Here is a 27,100-nt window from a genome sequence, read left to right as displayed (position 1 = left end):
TGAAGTGGAAGGATACACGGGATGTTTATGTTCTGTCCTCCCTTCACGCAGACACGACAATCCAAATCACTACGGCAACTGGCGTTGTGGAGAAACCCCTCTGTGTCCACGAATATAACCTTAACATGGGAGGGGTGGACCTTAACGACCAGATTTTGGCGCCGTATTTAGTTGCCCGTAAAGCCAGACGCTGGTACAAAAAAGTGTCTGTTTATTTATTCCAATTGGCGATGCTGAACGCCTTTGTCCTATACAAGGCGTCAGGACGAACTGGATCTTTCCGGGAATTCCAGGAAGAGATCATCCTTGCCTACCTGTACCCAGGAGGCATGCCTGCCCAACTTCCCCTTCCAGATGCAGTGAGCCGGCTGCATGAGAGGCATTTTCCTTATGCCCTCCCGAGTACCCCTACCCAAAGATGGCCCCAAAGAAGATGTCGTGTCTGTAGCAGGCGCGGATTTAGGCGTGACACCCGTTATTATTGTCCCAAATGTCCTGACCAACCTGGTCTCTGCATCGGGGAATGTTTTGAGCGCTACCATACACTAGTGGAGTTTTAGTGTAGGGTACAGCACGACACAGTGTAGGGCACACAAACACAGGGTCTCGAAGGATGTTGGATGTCCATCGACATTTTGAGAGACCCAAGCTGGAAGAGAAGATCGCAGAAGATCGCAGTCCCTCCCAAATCAAGACATGAAGAAACAGTTAGAAAGAAAAATAAAAGGATCCAAAAACTGTTGTTGTGTCAGTCATTTTATATGTCCTTCTACTCTTCTTACTGTACATTTAAATGTCCTTTGTTTGTTTTTTCATTCTTTTGTGACCTGTTTCTCCTGCAGGTACTCGTCGGCTACCACGCATTGATTTTATATATTCTGACACAAACAGTGTTTGCGCTCAGCATATATGGATACCTTTGCTGATAGCAGCTGTGGTGATTTTCTGATTTCAGCACTGCAGTTAAAATCCTATTTTGGTATACGTGGATAGCGCCGTGTATACCCATCATTAAATTCAGTGGGTGGTTGTTTGGGCGGTTAATGATGAGAATCCAAAAACTTTTGTTGTTGTCAGTCATTTTATATGTCCTACTCTTCCTAATGTACTTTTTTTTAATGTACTTTGTTTTTTCATTCTTTTGTGACCTGTTTCTCTTGCAGGTACTTGTCGGCTACCACGCATTGATTTTATATATTCTGACACAAACAGTGTTTGCGCTCAGCATATATGGATACCTTTGCTGATAGCAGCTGTGGTGATTTTCTGATTTCAGCACTGCAGTTAAAATCCTATTTTGGTATACGTGGATAGCGCCGTGTATACCCATCATTAAATTCAGTGGGTGGTTGTTTGGGCGGTTAATGATGAGAATCCAAAAACTTTTGTTGTTGTCAGTCATTTTATATGTCCTACTCTTCCTAATGTACTTTTTTTAATGTACTTTGTTTTTTCATTCTTTTGTGACCTGTTTCTCTTGCAGGTACTCGTCGGCTACCACGCATTGATTTTATATATTCTGACACAAACAGTGTTTGCGCTCAGCATATATGGATACCTTTGCTGATAGCAGCTGTGGTGATTTTCTGATTTCAGCACTGCAGTTAAAATCCTATTTTGGTATACGTGGATAGTGCCGTGTATACCCATCATTAAATTCAGTGGGTGGTTGTTTGGGCGGTTAATGATGAGTAATACTACGCATTATTCTTGTGCTGATTTCTGATAGGTTCTCTTTTTTTCCGTTCAGCCCACAGGCTGCATGAAAAAAAAAAAAACCTATATGCCAAACAAGGACTAGCAATGTACTGGTACGTTGCTGGACTTTGAGTGGTTATACCAGGATGATGCCTGCAGATTTAGGCATCATCTTGGTATCGTTTTTTACAGCCAGCGGTCGGCTTACATGTAAAAGCAATCCTAGCAGGTAATTGGCCGCTAGACTGCTTTTACATGCAGTGGGAGGGGCCTCCCCCCCCCCACCGCCGCCTTCCGCAGCCTTCCGTGGTTTTTCTCGGGCTCTCCTGTCCCACCGGTTAACCCGAGAGTGCAGCCGGTGGTTCAGTTATCTAACCATAGAGCTAATTGAAGATTAGAATGGCTCCAATCATCTCTATGGCCTAAGATGCCGGAGGCTACGAGCATTTCATGACTTCTTTTTCGCCAGAAATAAACAGGGCCATTGGGAAATTGGGAAAGTATTTTATCACACCAATTTTGGCGTGGTCAGAAGCATTAAGGTCAGAGGAGAGATCTAGAGTATAAAAGACCCCAATTTTTAAAAAAAAGAGTACCTGTCACTACCGATTGCTATCATAGGGGATATCTAAATTCACTGTGATAGCAATAAAAATGATTTAAAAAAAAAAAAAATTAAAGGAAAGGTGTCAAAATAACATAAAAGAGCAAAAAAAAAAAAAAAAAAAAAAATCGAGCTCCGCCCCCTTTCCCCCGTGCTTGCGCGCAATGGCACACGCACGCGTTGGTCTAGTGTCATATGTAAACCGCAATTTCAGCATGCATGTGAGGTATCGCCGCGATCGCCAGATCGAGTGCAGTAATTCTTGCAGTAGACCTCCTCTGTAAGTCTAAAGTGGTAACCTGTAGAGACTTTTAAAGGTTTTTAAAAATGTACGTACGTTTTTGCCGCTGCGCAGGTGTGCGCAATTTTTAAAGCATGTCATGTCAGGTGTCTATGAACTCGGCATAAGATCATCTTTTAAATTTTACCAAACAAATTGGAATTATATAGTGTATTTGTGCAATAAATTTAAAAAAAATGTATTTTTTTCGCAAAAATTGCGTTTGGAAAATCTGTGCGCAAATACCGTGTGACAAAAAAAATTGCAACATCCACCATTTTATTCTATAGGGCCTCTGCTTTAAAGAAATATATAATGTTTGGGGGTTCAAAGTAATTTTCTAGTAAAAAAAAAATATTTTTTCATGTAAACAAAAAGGCACAGAAAAGGCTTGGTTTTCAAGTGGTTAGAAGAGTGGGTGATGTGTGGCTAAGATTGAGCGTAAAATGCCGGGACTGTTCAAACACCCCCCAAATGACCCCTTTTTGAAAAGTAGACACCCAAAGCTATTTGCTGAGAGGCATGGTGAGTCCATGGAATATTTTATATTTTGCTACAAGTGTCGGGAAAATTATTATTTCTTTTTTTTTTGTTGTTTTTTTACAGAAAGTTGTCACTAAATGATATATTGCTCACACATGCCATGTGTATATGTGAAATGACACCCCAAAATACATTCTGCTGCTTATCCTGAGTACAGGGATACCCCATGTGTGAAACTTTTTTGCAGTCTAGCCGAGTACAGGTCCCCGAAAACCAGTCCCCACTTTCAGGCTTTCCAAAGGCGTAAATTGTTGATTTCACTCCTGACTACCTATCACAGTTTCGGAGGCCCTAAAATTCCAAGATAGCACAAAACCCCCCCAAATGACCCCATTTTGGAAAGTAGACACCCCAAGCTGTTTGCTGAGAGGCATGGTGAGTCCATGGAATATTTTATATTTTGCCACAAGTTCCGGGAAATATATATATATATATATTTTTTTTTTTTTTTTACAAAAAGCTGTCAGTAAATGATATATTGCTCACACATGCCATGGGTATATGTGAAATGACACCCCAATATACATTCTGCTGCTTCTCCTGAGTACAGGGATACCCCATGTGTGAGACTTTTTTGCAGTCTAGCCGAGTACAGGACCCCGAAATCCAACCTCCACTTTCAGGCTTTCCAAGGGCGTAAATTGTTGATTTCACTCCTGACTACCTATCACAGTTTCGGAGGCCCTAAAATTCTAAGATAGCACAAAACCCCCCCAAATGACCCCATTTTGGAAAGTAGACACCCCAAGCTGTTTGCTGAGAGGCATGGTGAGTCCATGGAATATTTTATATTTTACCACAAGTTCCGGGAAATATATATATATATATATATATATATTTTTTTTTTTTACACAAAGCTGTCAGTAAATGATATATTGCTCACACATGCCACGGGTATATGTGAAATGACACCCCAATATACATTCTGCTGCTTCTCCTGAGTACAGGGATACCCCATGTGTGAGACTTTTTTGCAGTCTAGCCGAGTACAGGACCCCGAAAACCAACCTCCACTTTCAGGCTTTCCAAGGGCGTAAATTGTTGATTTCACTCCTGACTACCTATCACAGTTTCGGAGGCCCTAAAATTCCAAGATAGCACAAAACCCCCCCAAATGACCCCATTTTGGAAAGTAGACACCCTGAGCTATTTGCAGAGAGGCATGTTGAGTGTTTTGCAGATCTCACTTTTTGTCACAAAGTTTTGGAAATTGAAAAAAGGAGGGAAAAAAATGCATTTTCCTGTTTTTTCTTCATTTTCCAAAAAAAATGAGAGCTGCAAAATACTCACCATGCCTCTCAGCAAATAGATTGGAGTGTCTACTTTGCAAAATGGGGTCATTTGGGGGGGGTTTTGTGCCATCTTGGCCTTTTATGGACTTCAAAAGTGTGATAGGTAGTAAGGAGTGAGATCAACAATTTACGCCCTTAGAAAGCCAGAAGGTGCAGATTGGTTTTCCGGGTCCTGTACGCGGCTAGACTGCAAAAAAGTCTTACACATGGGGTATCCTTGTACTCAGGAGAAGCAGCAGAATGTATTTTGGGGTGTCATTTCACATATACCCATGGCATGTGTGAGCAATATATCATTTACTGACAACTTTGTGTAAAAAAAAAAAAAATATATATATATATATTTCCCGGAACTTGTGGCAAAATATAAAATATTCCATGGACTCACCATGCCTCTCAGCAAATAGCTTGGGGTGTCTACTTTGCAAAATGGGGTCATTTGGGGGGGTTTTGTGCTATTTTGGAATTTTAGGGCCTCCGAAACTGCGACAGGTAGTGCAGAGGTGACATGAACAATTTACGCCATTAGAAAACCTGAGAGTGTTGATTGGTTTTCGCGGTCCTGTACACAGCTAGGCTCCCAAAAAGTCTCACACATGGGGCATCCCCATACTCAGGAGAAGTGGCAGAATGTATTTTGGGGTGTCATTCCACATATACCCATGTCATGTGTGAGAAATTTATCTTTTAGTGACAACGTTGTGTAAAAAAAAAAAATTAAAAAAAAAAATTGTAATTTTCCCGAAACTTGTGGCAAAATATAAAATATTCCATGGACTCACCATGCCTCTCAGCAAACAGCTTGGGGTGTCTACTTTCCAAAATGGGGTCATTTGGGGGGGTTTTGTGGTATCTTGACATTTCAGGGCCTCCAAAACCGTTATAGGTAGTGAGAAAATGCAATGAAAAATGTACGCCCTTTGAAATTCTGATGGTGGTGATTTGTTTTCCGGCTCCCGTACACAGCTACGCTCCCAAAAAGTCTCACATATGTGGTATCCCTGTACTCAGGAGAAGCAGCAGAATATATTTTGGGGTGTAATTACACATATACCCATGGCATGTGTGAGCAATATATCATTTCAATGACAACTTTGTGTAAAAAAAAAAAAAATAATTATTTTTGTCATTTTTCAAACACCTGTGACAAAAAAATAAAATATTCAATGAGCTCAACATGCCCCTCAGAACATTCCTTAGGATGTCTACTTTCCAAAAAGTGGTAGTTTGGGGGGGTTTTGTACTGCCCCGCCATTTTAGCACTTCATGAAATGAGATAGGCAGTCAGAAATTAAAGCTTCGTAAATTTCAGTATTTACACCATAGTTTGTAGACGCTATAACTTTTGCGCAAACCAATAAAAATACGCTCATTGATTTTTTTTTTGTCAAAGACATGTAGCTAAATATATTTTGGCCAAAAAAAATGACATAAATTGAGTATATTGGATATTTTTTAAAAGACAAAGTTGAAAATGTCATTTTTTTGCAAAATTTTCGCTCTTTTTTTATTAATATCGCAAAAAATAAAAAGCGCAGAGGTGATCAAATACCACCAAAAGAAAGCTCTGTTTGTGGGAAAAAAAGGACGTAAATTTCGTTTAGGTACTGCATTGCATGACCGCGCAATTATCAGTTAAAGTCACGAAGTGCCAAGTTGAAAAAAGGGGTCTGGACCTTTAGCAGCCAAATCCTCCGGGGCTTAAGTGGTTAAACTATATTGTCTAACAGTCACCTTAAAGTTATAGGACATATTTTAGGACATAAAAATTAACATCACCACCCAGACATTATTTTACCTACATATAAATATCCAAATTCTTGACCGTGACTCTCAGAATTTTAAATTTTGGCACTATTCTACACTCTGCAGAAATACATATATGCATGGTTCAAAATCAACTCTTCTATTAATGGCCAATAAATTATTGATCCATCATATACACTTGTAGATTAGATTTGCTAATTTTCCAGTTTGTGACACCTGCTGTGCAGAAAGTAGGAACTGTAGTAACATTTGCAAACCACCAACCAATATGAGTAGTTGACCAAACTGTCAAGGCTCTTAGTAAAATAATGTTCCTTCAAATGCACCCTGGTTGGTTCCGCATCAATCTGGGGCATAATGGGTATAAGCTGTAATGAACTGTTCTGTTTTACTGAAATGACCCTGTCACTATAGGGTTGCAACTAAAATAAAACCATCCTTAAAACAAGATGCTAAGTATTTTCCTTTGTGGTGGCCCGTGTGATGGCCTGTGTGATAAAACTGCACTGTGTTTCTGGTTCCTGGTCATTGCAGGTATCTGACACTCCAAAGTCAAAAAAATCTATGTAAGCTGAGGTTATCGATCTCTCCTACTAGCTGCCTGGCTGTCGTGCTGTTTCTATAGCTTCAATACTTTAGAAATATAGTTAGAAACAGATTTGGAACACATATGCATATTAGACATTGTGATTTCATCCTGACTATATTTGCTGTGGATTAGTGACTGAAGTCACTAGGTTTGCCTGACAGTCAGGTACTGATCATTTTCAGCAGGAGTCCGCATATTTCTTTCAGCCTGGCCAGCTCAATTTGAGTTTTAAGGTAAGTGTACTGAAATTAGTAACCTTTTTATATTCCATACAATTCAAATGAAGTAAAAAAAAAAAAAAAAAAAAAAGCTACTAAACTGAGATTGTAAAATAAGGTTAAATACACAATTTAAAATAATTAAAATATTACCAGCTGGATGAGCAAACTAATTAGGTCTGTCAAAGGCTTATTGACCAGCAGAAGATCTTCAGCTGCCTGAGCGTCTCCTCCTTGGCCATTCTTCTGAGCCTAATGTAAAGTAAAGGAAGAAAGTAATTAGTAAAATGTACCTTTATCTTCAGTACTATAAGAAATATACACGAGTAGTGCATGTAGTACAATGAACAGCAACAGGATCGCATGGGACTACTGTACCATGCGATACAGTGGAGGCAAATGCACTTTGTTTCGGGTCTGTTTGGAGTGTTGTTAAGTTAACAATGACACCCGCTGCAGATCACAAGTTCAGTGTGTGGAAACGTGCACAGAACACAAGTTTCCAACACTATGTTCTCATGTGATCTGGCCCTAAACTAAACTTAATAAAAAGTTTGGATGTTTCATAAATCTCTTATGCTGAGGCACTTTTGTTTTATGATTGGATTTTCTCTTTTTCACTGTGGCCTGAAAGACTGGCACCATAGAAAAGGACACTCTTTATATGGTGTATGGTCAACATTACTGGATTATTAAATATTGTCACTGTATTATTAAAATGCATACCCATCCAAAACATTTTTCTGTGATCTACCCTCATATCTTCTCCTGCTGACAATGTTTTATCAGACATGAATTAAAGGGAACTTTCCAAAAGCAACACAGACATCATTTGTGTTTTTGTTAGTAAAAGTATGGGAGGGTTAGACCACATCAACTTTTTAATTCTGTCTTTGTACCTGTTGCAGTTATTCCCTTACTTTCTGTCTGGTAAAACCTTTGTCTGCAGGACCGGAATTGGGAGTAAATCTCTCTCTAGGCCCTAGATATCAGTAAAAATATGTCAGGAGGTCTAACCCGTCCCCACTCTATCCAAAATTAAATTAAATGTAATAATAATGTAAATTTAATTTAATAATTAAATAGAAAAAAAGTTTTTTTTGGCTAAACATAGACTTTAAATGGATATCTGCACTGAAAACTGTATGTCAAAAAGATTCTTGGTTTTTCAAGTGCAGTTTGAGTGTGGGGGGCAATGTATTCTAATAAACTGCATTCTATTTTATATTTAGATTTTTTTTGGTATGTGAAAATACAGATGGCTGTAAAAAAAACAGCATAATATATCTGTCTGTGAGGGCCAATTGAAGGATATTCTGAGCCACAGAATATGGTGTAAGGTTCCGATTTCAGATGCAACTTTAGTTGCTCAGAATCGCATGAAATCACATTCTTTTCAACTGTGCCAATTCACATGAATGCAACAGGACTGCAATGTGATTTTGAAAAGGTCCGTGCACTACTTTGGTGCGACTGCAACACAATTTTTGCCCCATAGACTTCAAAGGACTAGCACCAAACACATATACAGTGCCTTGAAAAAGTATTCATACCCCTTGCCATTTTCCACATTTTGTCAACCAAAAACATAAAATGTGTTTTATTGGGATTTTATGTGATAGGCTAACACAAAGTGGGACATAATTGTGTAGTGGGAGGAAAATGGTTTTTGTATTTTTTTTTTTTTTACAAATAAATATCTGAAAAGTGTGGCGTGCATTTGTATGCTGCCCCCCGGAGTCATTACTTTGTATAACCACCTACAGCTGCAAGTCTTTTTGGGGATGTCTCTACCAGCTTTGCACATCTAGAGAGTGAATTTTTTGCCCATTCTTCTTTGCAAAATAGCTCAAGCTCTGTCAGATTGGATGGAGAGTGTCTGTTTACAGCAATTTTCAAGTCTTGCCACAGATTTTTATTTGGATTTTGGTCTGGACTTTGACTGGGCCATTCTAACACATGAATATGATCTAAAACTTTCCACTGTATCTCTGGCTGTATGTTTAGGGTCGTTGTCCTGCTGGAAGGTGAACCTCCGCCCCAGTCTCAAGTCTTTTGCAGGCTCTAACAGGTTTTCTTCCAAGATTGCCCTGTATTTGGCTCCATCCATCTTCTCATCAACTCTGACCAGTTTCCCTGCCCCTGCTGAAGAAAAGCATCCCCACAACATGATGCTGCCACCACCATGTTTCATGGTGGGGGATGGTGAGTTAAGGGTGATGTGCAGTATTAGTTTTCCACCACACATAGCATTTTGCTTTTGGGCCAAAAAGTAAAATGTTGATCTCATCTGACCAGAGCACCTTCTTCCACATGTTTGCTGTGTCCCCCACATGGCTTCTCGCAGACTACAAATGGGACTTCTTATGGCTTTCTTTTAACAATGGATTTCTTCTTGCCACTCTTCCGTAAAGGCCAGATTTGTGGAGTGCATGACTAATAGTTGTCCTCTAGACAGATTCTCCCACCTGAGCTGTTGATCTCTGCAGCTCCTCCAGAGTTACCATGGGCCTCTTGGCTGCTTCTCTGATTAATGTTCTCCTTGCCCAGCCTGTCAATTTAGGTGGATGGCCATTTCTTGGTAGGTTTGCAGTTGTGCCATTCTCTTCCCATTTTCAGATTATGGATTGAAGTGCTCCGTAAGATGTTCAAAGCTTGGGATATTTTTTTTGAAACCTTACCCTGCTTTAAACTTCTCCACAACTTTATTCCTGACCTGTCTGGTGTGTTTCCTGGCCTTTATGATGCGATTTGTTCACTAAGGTTCTATAACAAGCCTCTGAGGGAGTCACAGAACAGCTTTATTTATACTGAGATTAAATTAAACACAGATGGACTCTATTTACTAATTAGGTGACTTCTGAAGGCAATTGGTTCAACTGGATTTTATATAGGGTTATCAGAGTAAAAGGGTCTGAATTCAAATGCACGCCACACTTTTCAGATATTTATTTGTAAAAAAGTTTGAAAACCATTTATCATTTTCCTTCCACTTCACAATTATGTGCCACTTTGTGTTGGTCTATCAAATAAAATCCATTTACGTTTTTGGTTGTAACATGACAAAATGTGGACCATTTCAAGGGATATGAATACTTTTTAAAGGCACTGTATATGCCTGTGTTTATGATAAAGCAGCAATATGTCATTGCTTGTTAAAGAGTGCGCACCTGCTGACATCCTAACAAACAATGAGTCATCTCTGCTGTCAGTGGGGGGATTCCCTGAAGAAAGCAGAATGTAAACATAAGAGCTGACATTAAAAAGTAAAAAAAAACAAAACCAGCCCCTGCCCGAACCATACCAAGCCACATGTCCTCAACATAGGGGTGTACTTTGCCTCCTGGCACAGCACCTTGTCTCCATATTGGTGAGGAAAAGGGCCCCTTCATCACAACCCTGAGTGATCCTGCCCCTATGACACCATTGACCAAACATGGACATTTCCATACATGGTCATTTCCATTACCAGGTCACCCTGCCCCTTGTTTTCTTAAGTGACAGGGGAAGGGATGTGTCATTCGGCAACCAGTGTTGGTGTTTTTTTTTTTTTCCACTCAGGTGGCAGCAGTTGTTTATTATGATTGATGTGGACCTTCATCACTGGACAATGTCATTGACAATGGATTTACATCTAGGGTCTTTTTTTTTTTTTCTTCTTCTAAACAAAGGACTTGTCAAAATTGTGTTTTTTTTTTTAAATTTGACTTTTTTGATGAAGCAGGGGCACCCCCTACACATTCACATGGGGGGGGGGGGTACAGGAGGTCCACCCCCCAAAAACCCATAACAGGCCCAAACAGCCTTGTAAGGATTGAGGAGGGACCCGCATACCATTTTTGTAAATTTTTTTTTATGGCGGTTTATCTTTATATTCCGCTGTCAGGGAATGACTCGCTGGTTGTTAGGATGGCTCCTTAACAACGAATGACTCATTCCTGCTGGCTGACAGTAGGGATAAGTCAAAACGCAGTTGTGTCAAAAATGTTTAAAAAATGCATCAAAAAGGTAACCAAGTCATACTACATAATCACACTGAAAATCAGATCAAATCGCAGCTACACTAGTGTCAACCTAGCCTAAGAGTAATTTAATCCAATTAAATCATAACCTTGTCCAATTAATGATATAAATGTTTTACTTATTTACATAGTTAGTCTGGTTGAAAAAAGACAAGTCCATCTAGTTCAACCAATTAAAAGGAAAAAATATATATAAACTGACATTATATATGTAAATGTAATGTAAACCCATGTAAATACATGTTAGCTTTTTACGTGTGCCTAAAAAATGGTTTTCAATTTGCTATCGGCTGGTACTCTAAGCACAGAGTCTGTAATAACTTAGCTGAATATTAAATATTTTAACATACATATTGCTAGTCTGTTTTCCAGCTCTCACTGGAAACCGAAAATAAAGAAAAAAAATACTTTAGAGGTTTACAGAGTTACAAGCTATAATTTGGGCATATGGAGTATGACCAAAGTATACAGAATATCAAGTTCCCCTATGAATAGCATTTTCTGTTCCCCATACCTGAATGACCAGTCGTACCACACCAGATGTGTATTTTAGCATGCAATGCAAAATGTCAAGCAACAGAAGAAGCTGTGCATTGGCAGTTTTCAGGCGAATTTTGTCATCAACCTCAAGATACAAAGCTGCTGTTTCCACAATCAAGTTTGACATGTGATGTACCAGTCCTAAAATATATAAACATATATTAGCAATACAAAGTGGTTACAAATATACAAAATATAAAGCAAACTGCTATTGTCATAGTTAATTTACAATACACTTTAGTTAATTTCTAACTCAAATATATGTTATTAAACTCATAACTCCTCTCCCTACTTCCCAGATTCAATATAAGCGAAGAAAAAAAAATTATAGCGGTTATGGATACCTTTTACACTTCATGAATGTGAGAGGATATTCCTCATCATTTATGCCAGGGAATAAATCCTTACAAAATGTGGGGATTTTGAGATGGCAAATTTGTGGTCCTAAAGGTCATTAGAGAAAATGCAAGAGGGGACAGGGACCAAGTAAACTTTAAGACAGGAGAATAAATAAAATTAAAATGAATAAGATTAAATATAATAAAAAAACACCAAGCCTCCAGGGCTTAATGAAATGTTGTAATTTAAACCATTTTTAGGATAGCACAAGTTGGATGCTTAGTACCTAGATGTGACACTTATGAATGTTACTTGTACACTATATAAGTTTGGATTTTCTAATCATTACCGAATAATATATGTGGGTATTGTTCTCTCCAGGTCTGGTGTGTATGGACCCAGTGGGATGTTACAATCGGTCTCTCGATATTAGGGACCTATGGAGGAGGGCAGTTTTTTTTTTTTTTCTTTTAGATATTTAATGGGAATTTATTATAGCATACTACTCTACCCCAATGTGTCATATTTTTCCCCGTTCAGTCCTTGTTTATAATCTTTCTTAAACCATTTCTAAACCATTCCACCTTATTAATTGTGGATAATATTTTAATTTTGGTTGGAGTGTGGAGGTAGGCCAGGCTCTTAGAGTATGTTCTGGCCTTTTCTATCATGGTCATCCCATTTCCATTGGGTTTGCATAGTATTTCCACCCAGTGGGGGCGGAGTGGCAGGGTTGTGGACAGTAAAGTTTTCCATTTTCCAGTAATACTTCTGCCCTTTGTGGGTGAATGTTTTTCCCTTGCCAGTGACCTGGGGGCAGTGGGGGTCAGGCTTGTGGTGAGAGGGGGGGTTATAATGGTGGTCTTTGTTCCCTACTCCCCCTCCTCCCAACCACCCCCCCCCCCCCCCCATCTGAGCACTCTCGATCCTGAGATGCAGACTTGTGAGAGGGCGGATGTGACGTCATGGTGGGGAAGAAGTGACGTTGCACGATACTACTGAGAGACACTATAAAGAGGCAGGCCAGGAGATGGGAAATTTGTGCATACCACCTTATGGATGGAGGGATATCTTTGCTGTAGGCTGCAATTGTTTTATAGGTGAGATAAAACACACTAGCAAAGCCCTAGAAAATTAGACACTTTGTGCATCAAGCTTTATATTTTATGGGACCAAATTTCATATATCACAATGTCTGTTGTAGTTAAGGGATTGGTCCACTGTATCCTTTAAGGCTCTTGTTGAAGAAATGTGAGGGCATAGATATTAGGTCCTAATGAATGTGGTTTAAAAAGCCCATAAGGCTATGTAAGATATTTTGTCATTAGCGGAATTTTATTGGACCTATGACAATGAGTCCTTAGTTGTAAGTTTACATTTATGGAATAGGACTACATCATAGTAGAGGCCCTAAATGATTATTTTATGGACTATGATGATAGGTGTATTTTTGTTTTTTTCCTTGACATATTAGGCCATAGGCAAGTGGCACGTTCCTTTTCCCCTAGGAATCTGAACGACCATTTGGAGGATATGATTAGGAAAGGGGTCTATTACAATTGAGGGTTATCTCCTTCATTTCAAAAGGAAGATCACCAGGCTCACATTAATACATTTTTCACTAGGTAGATAATTCTAGATCAGTGTATATGTCTCCACAATTCCATATTGGGATCACTCCCACCCAACTAATTACAGATGTAGTTAACTAATGATTACAAAAATCTTTTATTTCCTTTTCCCAGCCTGCCCTCCCACTAGAGGGAAGTTTGGTGTGGATGGCAGCCCCCAGGTCTATTACTCTAGTCTAGGATAAACATATTCACAATATTAGGCATTTTTTGTAGACAAAGTAAAGTGTTTTAAGTATACATTAACAATATTCATTAATGTGTATTTTGAGTGTTATCTTTGGAGACCCACAAAATGTGTCATAATTCATTACATTGTTTTCCCCAATCAGACTCCAATTTCCATCTGGGAGCCAAGTTATGTGAAAGAAGGTAGAATAGTGATTCGCTGTGAAACATACGTTTAGGATCTTCATGGCATATAAATCATGGCTGTGAAATTAGTGCTTTCCAAATAAAATTGGTTATGTAATACATGGTTGTGAAATTAGTGCTCTCAAAAGATAGCCGGTGGTGCTGGTTAAGTGGCAAAGATTCAACAGGAAGATTGTACAGAAGTCAATCCATAGATCTACTTAAGTACAACCACCTTGCCCATTTATATTCAAAATTTGGTTGGTCCCTTCTGAATTGGCTGAATTTGTATCCATGTACAAAAGGCTTTAGGTTTAGTTTTAGAGCAAAAAGCCTGGGAGAATTAAATGCATCTCTTTTTGGCTTCAGAGGCAAGAAGACTTGCCAGTTAGAGGCTTAGGCTTTTTCCGCCAGGGTAAATGAGCACTCATACCACCAGTGAATATAAAATTAAAAGGCATGCATGGCAAGCAATTTTTAAATTGCTGTTCCGCAGACCAACATTTCAGGGATAGAGAGATTCACTGACAGGAGAAAAGATGGATAGTATTAGCGAAGATAAAACACAATAATGTAAGGCTGAAGGCAAAAACTCTAAGCACTCTACAACTAAAGGGTTATAGACTAAGTATGACCATGCTATAATTAATAATTGATATGGTTATAAAGGTCTTATAGATGATGCTTCTCATATAAGGAACACACAACAGTAACCATGATCTGCATTTCAGCTTTTACTCAGGCTGCCACTGATTTACTGATTTTTTTAATGCTAAAAGGGTATGACAACCTCAACAATTAACTTCTCATAGTTGGTCCCTTTTGGTCTGTGAAATTGAAAGCATTTTGTTTTGACGGTTTAAAAAGTTTGTACAATTAAAAAAAAAATATCTGTTGATTGTGCCATAAATCTTGTCCACTGATAACTTCCTGTTTTCTCTGCCTGTGCTGCATTCTTATGAATTACATTGTTCCAGTTATCTCTGGGGGAAAGCTATAAGAAGCCTATTTCTTTTTCAATCGACACTGTGCCCCGAGAATCTGTACCCATATTGACAGGCTCTTCCAGATGTTTATGGATTACTATTCATGCTGATTTTGACTACCTGTAATGGGGGTCAAATCCATCTGGTGAGTGTTCTGTGCATGTGAATGTCGGTGGGGAAGGGACCCACATATTCACGGGTGATTTTTTAAGATTGGATGGTCTTGGAGGAGATCAAACACATTTTGGATTGCATTGTTCACAACAAAAATTGGGACTTTTGAGCACTGTGTTTCACTTTATATATTTTTTATTTTAAGTTCACTTGAAGCGTGGCCAATTTACTTTACTTGTTTATTTGTCCAGCTTTCTTTGCTTTATGATGTGCTGCTTTATGTAAATAATTTACTCACTCATTTTTTGGTAATAATCTTGTACGCAAGTGTAGGGGTACCTAGTCACCTCATCCATCACTATCTCTGGGGAATACAGACTTCCTCTCCTCTATGTTACAGAGAAAAGGAGAGGAAGATGTTTCTGTGGTCTTGCCCTGTTTCTGTTGCCCTGATACAGTAGGATGAGTAGGTAAGTGTGGTCACCCTAGGCCAGGAAGTTTGCTACTGGCAAAATCCCCAGGTGAAAAAGAAAAACAATGCAGCCACCATATATAAAGACTGGTAAGCAGCATTTTTAGTTTTTAGGTTTAGTTACACTGTCATTTTGTACTTAAAATAAACCTTTAAAATATCAGATATTTAGTACAACTAAAGGCAAAACTTTTTTTTTTTATATATTTTTGGACAGACTGGAGATGGATAAGTACACCTGTCAGGTTTTTTTGTATTGCTTATGAAAGAGAAAAGGAGGCGCAAACACCTAGTGCATTACTTGTGGACACCTTTACAAAGTTTTATTAAAATGCCAAAGACATACTCACAGACATACTGTAATAGGACCGCTGATGCGTTTCGGGAGTCAAGCTCCCTTCCTCTGAGCTCCGAGGAAGGGAGCTGACTCCCAAATGTGTCAGTGGTCCTATTACAGGGACATGTTCCATTCCACATGTGGTGGACTATCTATATGCGATTTTGCTGTTCATGTCTGAGTATGTCTTTGGCATTTTAATCAACTTTTTAAAGGTGTCAACGGGTAACGTACTAGGTGTTTGCGCCTCCTTTTCGCTTTCATGTGCTTATGTTTGGTGTTCCCTGCCTGAGGAGAGCGGCATGCCTGTCATCCCCATCGGAGTGAGCACTTAGGTGATTTGGTTTTTTGTATTGCTGTCTGTACTCCCATTAGGGGGATTTACCATCTCTATTTGTCCTGTTTACTATTTTTATTGAAATTGAAAGTAAAAGAAAACCCAAAATTTTGGGGTGTCCCCAGAAAAGTATTAGTGGGGAAATCTTACGATAAGGACACTAGCTCTGGTGACCTGGAGGTCCCCAAGGTATTCCCTTAATTTGCAGGGATTTCCTTTCACTTCCTATTTTGGCTATGGGACAGGAAGTGAAAGTAAACCTCCCCAACAGGAGGCAGATGGCAAAAAAAAAAAAAAATAATTGACAGGGGTTAGAACCATCTCTTACTATATCTAAAATAAAAAAAAAAGTTCTGACTATAGTTCTACTTTAATGTCCATTTTGTTTATCTCTCAAATCCTGCTTTCACTTTATTACTAAGCATTTAACTTTCCTGACTTTATGGTCCATCGATCCACCCCTAATACGGTAATTATAAAACACCACTGGCTAATATTAGCACACTCTTATTGGACAGAGAATTGTAGTGGGCAGATATTATTCCTAGGGCTTAGGACCCCAATAACAAAGGGTAACCAGCAGATTAGGGGCATGGGGGATTTTGCTTTTTTTTCATTTTCCACGATCACCATCAGGGTTTCCTGAGTCTGCAGGTTAATGGTAAAAATGGTAAAAAGGATTGAGGTGGACAAGTGCAACTGGATGACAAATTGTAGTTAACTGGGTTGGAAAAAAGACACAAGCTCATTGAATTGAGTGTTTATTGAATATCAACCAAAATTCCAGAAAAAAAAAACTTTGTACAAATGGTATTTGATCCTCTCCCAACCAACAATAAATTTGGCTCCCACAGACGGGCTACAGTATTTGCTCATGTGGTACACAGATTACTGTAGTCCTGTGAGTTTAATAAGGTGCTCCCAACGACAACTCGTGATGCGTATAAAAGACACCTGTCCACAGAATCTCTTTCTTTCATTCAAACCTCAACATCATGAGCAAGACCAAAGAGCTGTCAAAGGACATCAGGGACCAGATTGTAGACCTGCACAAGGTTGGAATGGGCTACAAGACAATCAGCAAGAAGCTTGCCATTGGTAACACAATATGCCGCCATGGATTTAAATCTTGCAGTGCCCGCAAGGTCCCTCTCCTCAAAAAGGCACATATACAGGCACATCTGAAGTTTGCCAATGAACATCTAAATAATTCAGAGAAGGATTATGAGAAAGTGCTGTAGTCAGATGAGATCAAATTGAGCTCTTTGGCTAACTCGACTCGCCATGTTTGGAGGAAGAAAAATGCTGACTATGACTCTAAGAACACCATCCCTACAATCAAGCATGGAGGTGGAAACATTATACTTTGTGGCTGTTTCTCTGCTAAAGGGACATGCCATGTATTGTAAAAGCTTGGATGAGAACCTTCTTCCCTCAGCCAGAACACGGAAGATGGGTTGTGGATGGGTATTCCAGCATGACAATAACCCAAAAGATACCGCCAAGGCAACAAAGGAGTGGCTCAAGAAGAAGCACATTAAGATCATGGAGTGGCCTAGCCAATCTCCAGATCTTAATCCTATAGAAAATTAATGGAGGGAGCCAAAACTTTGAGTTGCCAAGCAACAGCCAAGAAACCTTAAGGATTTAAAGAAGATCTGTAAAGAAGAGTGGATCAAACTTCCTCCTGAGATGTGTGCAAACCTGTTAAACCAACTACAAGCAACGTCTTACCACTGTGCTTGCCAACAAGGGTTTCTCCACAAAGTACTAAGTGATGTTTTGCTTGGGGATCAAATACTTATTTTACTCACTGAACTGCAACTCAATTTATAACATTTGTATTATGTGTTTTTACTAGATTTTCGGTTGATATTCTGCCTCTATCATTTAAGATACACCTATGATAACAGTTCTAGACACTTAATTTCTTTGTAATGGGACAAACTTGCAAAATCTGCAGGGGATCAAATAATTATTTCCCCCACTGTAGGTTAAGAGAAAAAAAAGTGTTCTAAATCTCTCTGGCTTCGTATAAAGTTGCATTACAGTAATATTTTATGTTGTGTAGTGCAAACATATCTAACATAACATAACAAACATAAAAAAGCACAAAATATTTTTAAAAGCTTCCATCCCTTTGGAAAGGGCTTATTTTTACCTAGAGATTTTGCAACAAAAAGATGAATCTTAAGCTTTCTAAATGTCATCGATATTGCAATTAATTCTGTCCTATCACAAAGATCAAGTATACAATGCAATGTGTGATGCATAAAATGTAGAACCATGTAACAAAAGAAATTAATTGAAATTTTAGGAATAAAATTGTAGTGTGGTTGTGTGTCATATGTTAGCACCACATGCCTTTCATTATTCTAAGGTAGGTGTAAAGTCTAATATCTTATCAGCAGTAATGGCTTTCAATGTCATTACACCACATTCGCTCTTAGCAGCCTCTTAAAAACTACTCTGCTGTATCTCTCCACTGATTGGATTTTCATTCTCTGTCTTCTAAATGTATTGTTACAGGAAATTGATGTCCTGCTATGCTCTGGCTTTTTTGAAAATAGCCCAATTCTAATGTTATTTGTCTTCTATTTAGACACAAGTGATTTTTCAAAGTTTGCTACAATGATATAGTGATCATCGAAGGGAACAGCTTAAAAAGTGGAAAAATTCTTGTATGTTACAAAATTATATTTTGCATCTTACAGAAATGGGGAACAGACTGCGTGAAGCACAGTTTTTGGTTTTGGGGTGCACTGAAGGAAAGAGAAGAAGTACATTCTACTGTCATTTCCATCGTTTCCAGGATACTCCGAAAAATATACAGTGAATAGTATGTTTGCAGTGTTAATATGCAATTTGTGCTCAAGAGACCCCAAAAATCACACTATTATATTTGTCCTAGAATATAGTTCTAACTAGCCATGGCAATCCAGCTTGAATTCATCTAGATCTGTATTAGTTTACACCGAGCCAAAGCTCTGAATGATCTTTTACTATTATGAATGAAAGTAAAAGATTACTCAGGTTAGAAGGGGGCGGTGGTCTGTGCTGGCTGTATCTCACTCTTTAGCAATGCCCATAATTTGGGCTTCAAAAGGGAGTGATGCTACAGCAAGTATATAGAGGCGTTTTTAGCGGACAACGGGGCCATGTGCACTTGCTTCGCTTGGCATTAAATACATTTTAAAAAAAATAATGATTGTTCTTCTTTAAGTCCCATTTCAAACTTTAGGGTCTGGACTCACCTTGTGAATACTGTATAACTAATTTTAGCCTATCATCAGTACATTGAAATTGAGTGCACTGCAGGAAGCTGATGATGGCTGCATGAATTTGCATCTAAACACTAGCAATAGGAGTTCCCACAAATTAACTTAAGCATAGAGAGCCCATTTGTACTATACATTGCGTTACCACAATGGGGCTGATTTACTAAAACTGGAGAGTGTTAATTCAGGTGCAGCTATGCAAGGTAACCAATCAGCTTATAACTTCAGCTTGTTTAATTAAGCTTTAATAAAAAAACTAAATCTGGAAGCCGATTGGTTTCTATGCAGAGCTGCACCAGATTTTGCACTCTCCAGTTTTAGTAAATCAACCCCAATGTGTTTTCATGCATAATGGAAGCTTCATTGGGGCAGCCTATGCATTCTGAGTGCACCATAATGCAACTGCAGCATTTTCAACAAAGCAATGCACCACAATGCATGCTATGTACATTGTGGGCCCTGAAAAAATTCTGCCTGGCAAAAATATACACTATTGACTGGTGTGCAGTCATGTTGGAACAGGAAGGGGCCATCCCCAAACTGTTCCCACAAAGTTGGGAGCATGACATTGTCCAAAATGTCTTGGTATGCTGACGTCCTAAGAGTTCCCTTTACTGGAACTAAGGGGCCAAGCCCAAACCCCTGAAAAACAGCCCCACGCCATAATCGACCCAGTGCACAAAGCAAGGTTCATAAAGACATGGATGAGCAAGTTTGGGGTGGAGGAACTTGACTGGCCTGCACAGAGTCCTGTCCTAAAACCAATAGAACACCTTTGGGATGAATTAAAGGACAGACTGCGAGCAAGGGCCTTCTCATCCAACATCAGTGGATGATGTTGGATGAAATGCAAGAGCAGTTGCTCCAGAGCTTAGTAAATTAGCAGAACTCTGCGGACTTCATGTGCAAGCAAAAATGCTATTTTTTTTATTTTTCTTGTGCGTGATTGGGTACTCTTTGCAAAGTGAAACCTTACCTCATTTACTAAGCTCTGGAGCAACTGTGCAAAAAAAAAAAAAAAACACCCTTGACCTGGAAACAATCCTCTCCTCCATTCACTTCTGAGTGGAAAAATGTTTTGTATTATTGTCATGTTGAAAAAGTGCAAGACGACCAAGGGCACGGAGTGATGGCAACATCTTCTCTTTCAATACAGAGCAGTACATCTGTGAATTCATGACATCATCAATGAACTGCAGCTCTCCGACACCAGCAGCACTCATGCAGCCCCACAGGACACTGCCACTACCATGTTTCACTGTAGGCACCATGCATTTTTATTTTGTACTCCTTACCTTTGCAACACCATACAGTTTTGAAGCCATCAGTTCCAAAAATATTTATCTTGGTCTCATCTCTAGAGAGTATAATGTCCCAGAAGTCTTCTTCTTTTTCAGCATAGGTCCTGGCAAGTTCCAGACAGGCTTTTTTGTTCATGGGCTTTAGGAGAGACTTCCTTCGTGGACGACAACCATGCATGCCATTCCTCTGCAGTGCACGCCATTTTGTGTCACAGGAAACAATCACCCTAGTTTGGCTTTCTACATTTTTAGATAACTGCCGTAAACTTGCATGGTGATTTTCTTCAACCCTTCTCATCAGAAGACGCTCCTGTCGAGGTGTTAACTTCCATGGATGGTCTGCACGTCCCTGTGGGATAGTTGCAGTTCCATCTTTGTTAAATTTTTGTATCAGTTTTGCTATGGTATTCTGATTGATAAGTAAAGCTTTGCTGATTTTGTAGCCTTCACCTTGTGAAAAAACCCTTCTTGTAGCCTTCAGCTTTCTTGTGTAAAGCAATTATCTTTTCTCTCAGGCCTTGAGACATTTCTCTTCCATGTAGTGCCATTGCTGACAACATGAAATGGGAAGGGGTTTTCTTTGTTAACTAACGCCCTGCTGGGCACCTGTTTAATGAATAATTAGACTGACCTGTAGTTAAATTCTTGTTAATTAGGCAACATGGTCTTGAATGAATTTGTTAGGAAAAATACTGTTTTGTGTGTGCAAATTAACAAATCTTGGTTGCAATCAATGACCCGCATTTGTGGGAGTATTTTGTAGTATAGTGCCCCATAGAAAACGTTGATTCTGAAAGGAAAGTAAAGGTTTTTGTGATAAATCTGTTGGGGGTCTACTCATTTATGCTGAGCACTATATATATATATATATATATATATATATATATATATATATATATATATATATATATTCCAAAAAATAAAGCGGCACTCACGGGTCTTGAAAGGTAAGCACACAATGACGGTTTTAATCATCAATTCGACGAGGCACAAGCTCGTCTTCCTCAAGTGAAGCAACACAACATATATACCCTAAAACCCCTCCCATCATTATCACCCACATGTGATGACATCAACAAGTGCAAAGTTCCAGCTAAAAACAATCATGGAAAATGTCCAGATTTGGGAGAACAAAAAACAACAAACGTACCTGCAAAACAGGCATAAAAAAAGAAAACAAAACTCAGGCAGCAAAGACAAAAAAAAAGACAAAACTGCATGACATAATATCAGGCTATCTATGGCCATCCATGTTAAGGCAGAGCTGGATTGGACTGGGAGAGCATGCTGAACATGTAATGTGTAAGGGAAGAAAAAAATACAAGGGGGCGCTGCAGAGCAGCCTGCAGTACCAGGAATGTAGATTAAAGGACCGTACACACGATAAGAAAATCTGTAGGGAAAATTCGTCCGACGACCGATCTGCCGATTTTCGGATTGTTAGTATGGTGCTTTCGACAGCCGACTCTGACTTTTTCGGCTGACAAAATCCTGATGTGCAGGCTATATAATTTTTGTCGTCCGTCAAAACAACGTCTGATTTTCATCTCATTAGTACAGATTTCGACGGAAAAAAAATCTTAAGAGCAAGACTAGGCATGCTCAGAGACGAAAGAACACATACAAAACAATCCAACACATGACATCACTTCTGAAGTAGAATTCTGTCGTACGGGAAAATTCGTATGAAAATAACCTCTTCACTTTCCATATCAGACTAGCATGCCACAAAAAACGGATGACAGATCGTTCGGTAATCTGATCGTGTGTACGGGGCTTAAGAGACAGGTACAACAACAGACATTAAAATCACCAAATAAATGTGCTGAATGTGAAAATAAACAGATAAGTGATAAATTAAAAACAATTTGAGATCAGAACAGGGAGAGCATGGAAGGTGCCAACACCCATAGCAGATTAATCCCACTGGTCACAAAGAAAAAAAGAGAAGCAAGAAACTCTACAGACCTGTAGCAAGTGCCATCAGAAAGGAGATCACAGGAGAGAGAGGGGGTTAAACTCAGGGCTGGAGTTGAGGCTCCAGAGTGAATAACAAGCAGGAAGAACTGGTTGGAAACCAAGTGTGAGAGACAAAATATTATGGAGAACAGAAAATGTCTTCAAAAAAAGTGTCATGTAATAAAAATACATTAAGAGTGTAATCGTAGTCAATCAACAGTACAAACACTCATGTAAGGAGGGCAGTATCAAAGAACAGAATTTCTATATATTTCCAATCACACAACACAAACACATGAATATCAGATCAAGGTCAGGCAGATTGCACTGTGTATGGGGCAACAAAGCAATCAGAATCTGAAGGGCTAACAATAAACAGTGCAATCGAGACGCCAATCCTCTCCAAAGGATTACTGTTAAACACAAAGTAACAAAACATGATTGTAAAGACTGTAGATGATGGTGATGTTTGTATTAGCAAAGGTATGAGGGCAGCCAGAGAGGCCATCAAGGGGAAGGAAGATCCACTGGCAAAGGTGGGGAACCTTCTAAGTGGAGATCAAGGTCAGTCTGGATATAAAGTGTGGGACCCCAGGGACAAGAAACCCTCCCAATGAGACAGCCACACATGCCTTGAAATCACTACTGCCAATCATATCCCAAAAAAGCTACAACAAAAGGCAGCCAATCATATGTTGCATAATCATATTGTAGTGGGTCAGATCACAGGAAGCAATTGTACCTCAATTGTTCCTTCAGGCCTTTTGGCGCCACAGTTTGTAGGTCATAAATCCAGTGGAATTCACGTTGCAGTAACAGTCAATCACCATGCATTTGGGGGTGGGTAGTGGTTTTGGTAATGGTTTTAATAATGGTTTTCCCCACAAAGTACGAGCTGCACAGAAAGCGGAGTAGGTAGATCACATATTCTGAAGTGCATGTAAGTCTATGTTTGATAAAAATCAGTTTGCCAGACTGAGGGTATAGAAAGTATTGCCACACGAGCATATGTCTGCATGTGCTGTAGTCAGGACAGCGATAGCAGCCCAATTTGGTTGGTGGTAGCAGGAATGGGAGACCAGGGAAGGTGACAGTTTGGTTTGGACCAGCAAGTCCTTGGGATTTCTCCCCCTGTGATAGCTCATAATCGTGGGAGTGACCCAGCTAACGATAAATTGGCATCACTAGAAGCAATGGGCCAATGGACAGTCACAGCATCTTTGACCAGCCTGCTGCCACTTGAGTATTGAGTGGGAAAAAATACTCGGTTGTGAATGTTCTTGTCCCTTGGCTTGTTAGTATCAGTAACTGCAGCAAGAGCCCGCTGTTTATGCTTCAGGAGTACCTGCCTGGAGTATCCACATTCTGTAAAGCACTGGACCATGTCATCCAATTGTAATGCTGCAGTGTTGGAGTAAAGGCCCGTACACACGTACCGATCGTCGGCATACAAACGTCGGCGGACGAAAGATCTGCCGATTGTACGCGTGTTAGTATGGTGCCTCCGACAGATGTCTGCGCACAATCCGCGGACAAAAGTCTTTCGTGCAAACATGAAAATTTTTGTCTGCGGACACCAGAACGGACGATTGTTCGCCTGTCAGTACAGAATTCGGCCGACAGACCGCAGATTTGCAAGACTGGGCATGCTCAGAAAATTAAAAACACAGGGAAAGTTAACCATTACATGACATCACTTCTGCAGTCAGCTGAAGTCTGCAGACAAAATTCTTGTGCTGTCCTTGTGCTGTCTTTGCACTTTTCAACAGACACCGACATCCCGGGGAGAAAAGAGGAACATTTGTATGCCGACCATCGGTACGTGTGTACGGGGCTTTACTCCTAACCACTCTCAGCATTTGTGCAAACGGAATTGCCCTTATCAAAGATGGAGGATGTGCACTTTGTGCATGGAGGAGGGTATTTCTATCAGTGGGTTTACTATACAGATGGGTCCCCAGAGTGGTTTGATCATGTGAGGTAACATTATAGATGTTTAAATCCAGGAAATTAATATCAGAGGTAGAATGTGTCAGAGTCAGTTTCACAGGATTAGGCAACCCATTAATTGCATCAATTCTCTGTATCAAGTCCCCTGATGAGGAGGAGCAAGTCATCAATATAGCACTGGTAATATAAACAATAAGGGGACAGTGAAGGTAATATAAGATCCTGTTCAAAGTAATACATATAATATTTGCAAAAGAAGGTGCCACATTTGAACCCATAGCTGTCCCAGCGCCTTGACTCAATGCCGTCTTCATGTGGAATAACTGTGTACAGGCTTTTGACATCCAAAATGGAGAGTACACAGTCTGGGGGGATTGGTCCCAGTTGTTTTAAAGAGTCAATAACCATTGAGGAGTCCCTCTGGAAATGAGAGCATTTTTTGTACTAGTGGTTGCAGAAAAAAGTCAACCAAAACTGCCAGAGTTTGTAACACAGGCCCCCTGGCAGGAATAATCGGACGTCCAGGTGGATGAGCTGGGTCTTTATGTATTTTTGGTAGAGTGTAAATAATGGGGCACAGAGGAAAGTTGGTAGTGAGAAACCCCAATTCATCCTTAGTGATCAAGCTATGAAAAAAGCCTTCACGGAGCTTGTCATCAACTATGCGTTTGAAACGCCCAGTCGGATCATTTGGAAGTACAGAGTAAGTGTGTCTGTCCTGGAGTTGTGTGAGTAATTCCTGTCCATTAAGCCAAAAAGTAGCAGGTGCCAACAGATGGCCAACAATGAGACAACCTCCAAAACAAGAATGGTTTTACAGGTGAAAGTCACTGACATTTTTTTTTCCCTACTCATCTTTTTTGACAGTTTTGCATTTGGCTAGGGTCAGTGTCACTATTGGAAGCATGAGGAAATACTTGAACCCTATAGAGGATGCACAGGCAGTCCAACTTCTCCAGGATGGCAATACGTGCCATTGCCAGAAGGTGTTCTGTGTCTCCCAGCACAGTCTTATGAGCATAGAGGAGATTCCAGGAGAGAGGCAGTTACTCTAGGAGAGCTGGACAGGGCCGTAATAGGTCCTTAACCCATCAGCAGGACCGGTATCTGCTCCTTTGTGCAAGGGGGAACAGGATGAGCACTGCCAGAGCCTTACAAAATGACCTCCAGCAGGCCACTGTCTCTGACCAAACAATGTCTCTGACCAAACAATCAGAAACAGACTTCATGAGGGTAGCCTGAGAGCCTGACGTCCTCTAGTGGGCCCTGTGCTCACTGCCTGGTACCGTGGAGCTTGATTGGCATTTGCCATTGAACAGCAGAATTGACAGGCCTGCCACTGGGACCCTGTGCTTTCACAGATGAGAGCAGATTCATCCTGAGCACATGTGACAGACATGAAAGGGTCTGGAGAAGCCGTGGAGAACATCATGCTGCCTGTAACATCATTCAGCATGACCTGTTTGGTGATGGGTCAGTGATAGTCTGGGGTGGGATATCCATGGAGGGACGCACAGACTTCTACAGGCTAGGCACTGGCACCCTGACTGCTAATCGGTATCTGGATGAATTTCTTGGACCCATTGTCAGACCTTATGCTGGTGCAGCGGGTCCTGGGTTCCTGCTAGTGCACGACAATGCCCAGCCTCATGTGGCGAGAGTATGCAGCTAGTTCCTGGAGGATAAAGGTATACCATTTAATGGCCCCTACGCTCAACTGACCTCAATCCAATAGAACACCTCTTGGACAATATATTTTGGTCCATCTGACACTGCCAGGTTGCACCTTAGTCTGTTCAGGAGATAATTGATGCCCTGGTCCAGGTCTGGGAAGAAATACCCTAAGACATCTTCCATCAACCCGATAGGAGCATGCCCTGACTTTGTCAGGCATGCATACAAGTACGTGGGGGCCAAATAAACTACTGAGTACCATTCTGAGTTGCTGCAATGAAATTTCAGCAAAATGGACTAGCCTGCTGCATTATTTTTTTCACTTTGATTTTTGGGGTTTGAATTCAGCCCTTTGTAGGTTGATAATTTTCATTTCCATCAAAGGACGTGGCATCCTTTCATTTCTAACACATTACCCAGTCCATATCAGCCCCTCCCCCCCCTTTATTCTTCCTCTCCTGAAGACTCCTGGGGTGTATGATTTTTTTTTTTTTGTCTAAGCCTGGAAACCAGGAAGTGAATGAAGAACTGTAAAAAAAGAATTGTTAAAAACAAGTATATGATATACTTTCCTATCTATTTACTAATGGTAGCAACACAAGTATTAAAAATAGTCAATCTTGATTGAAAGAGTTTAGTTTTGCTTTAATAAACAACCTCTTTATAAACAAAGGTTTTATGAAGACTTTCACAGGCTCAAATACTTACCTTCCTTTCCCTACATTTTAGCTGCCAGAAGTGACAGAAAAGTCCTGTGTAAACTCCAAGTCACTAAAATCATATCTTACATACAGTAGATCTATCAATTTCACATG

At 39.9% G+C, this 27,100-nt stretch overlaps 1 protein-coding gene across 1 annotated transcript in view; it reads right to left on the bottom strand.

Annotated features, from left to right (window-relative positions):
• Nucleotides 1-27,100, bottom strand: part of ULK4 (unc-51 like kinase 4) — a 1,112,493-nt gene that overhangs the window by 311,515 nt on the left and 773,878 nt on the right. The window contains exons 33-34 of the mRNA XM_082258381.1: nucleotides 11,528-11,694; nucleotides 7,145-7,243 (exon numbers count right to left, since the gene is read on the bottom strand). Coding sequence (XP_082114507.1) covers nucleotides 7,145-7,243; nucleotides 11,528-11,694 — 266 coding nt within the window. The remainder of the gene's footprint in view (nucleotides 1-7,144; nucleotides 7,244-11,527; nucleotides 11,695-27,100) is intronic.

This window comes from Pelophylax lessonae, assembly GCF_965119305.1.
Source record: "Pelophylax lessonae genome assembly, chromosome: 5".
In the NCBI taxonomy this organism is placed as follows: Eukaryota; Metazoa; Chordata; class Amphibia; order Anura; family Ranidae; genus Pelophylax; species Pelophylax lessonae.
The sequence above is the reverse complement of the archived record's forward strand: the minus strand, read 5'-3'. Positions and strand labels throughout refer to the sequence as shown.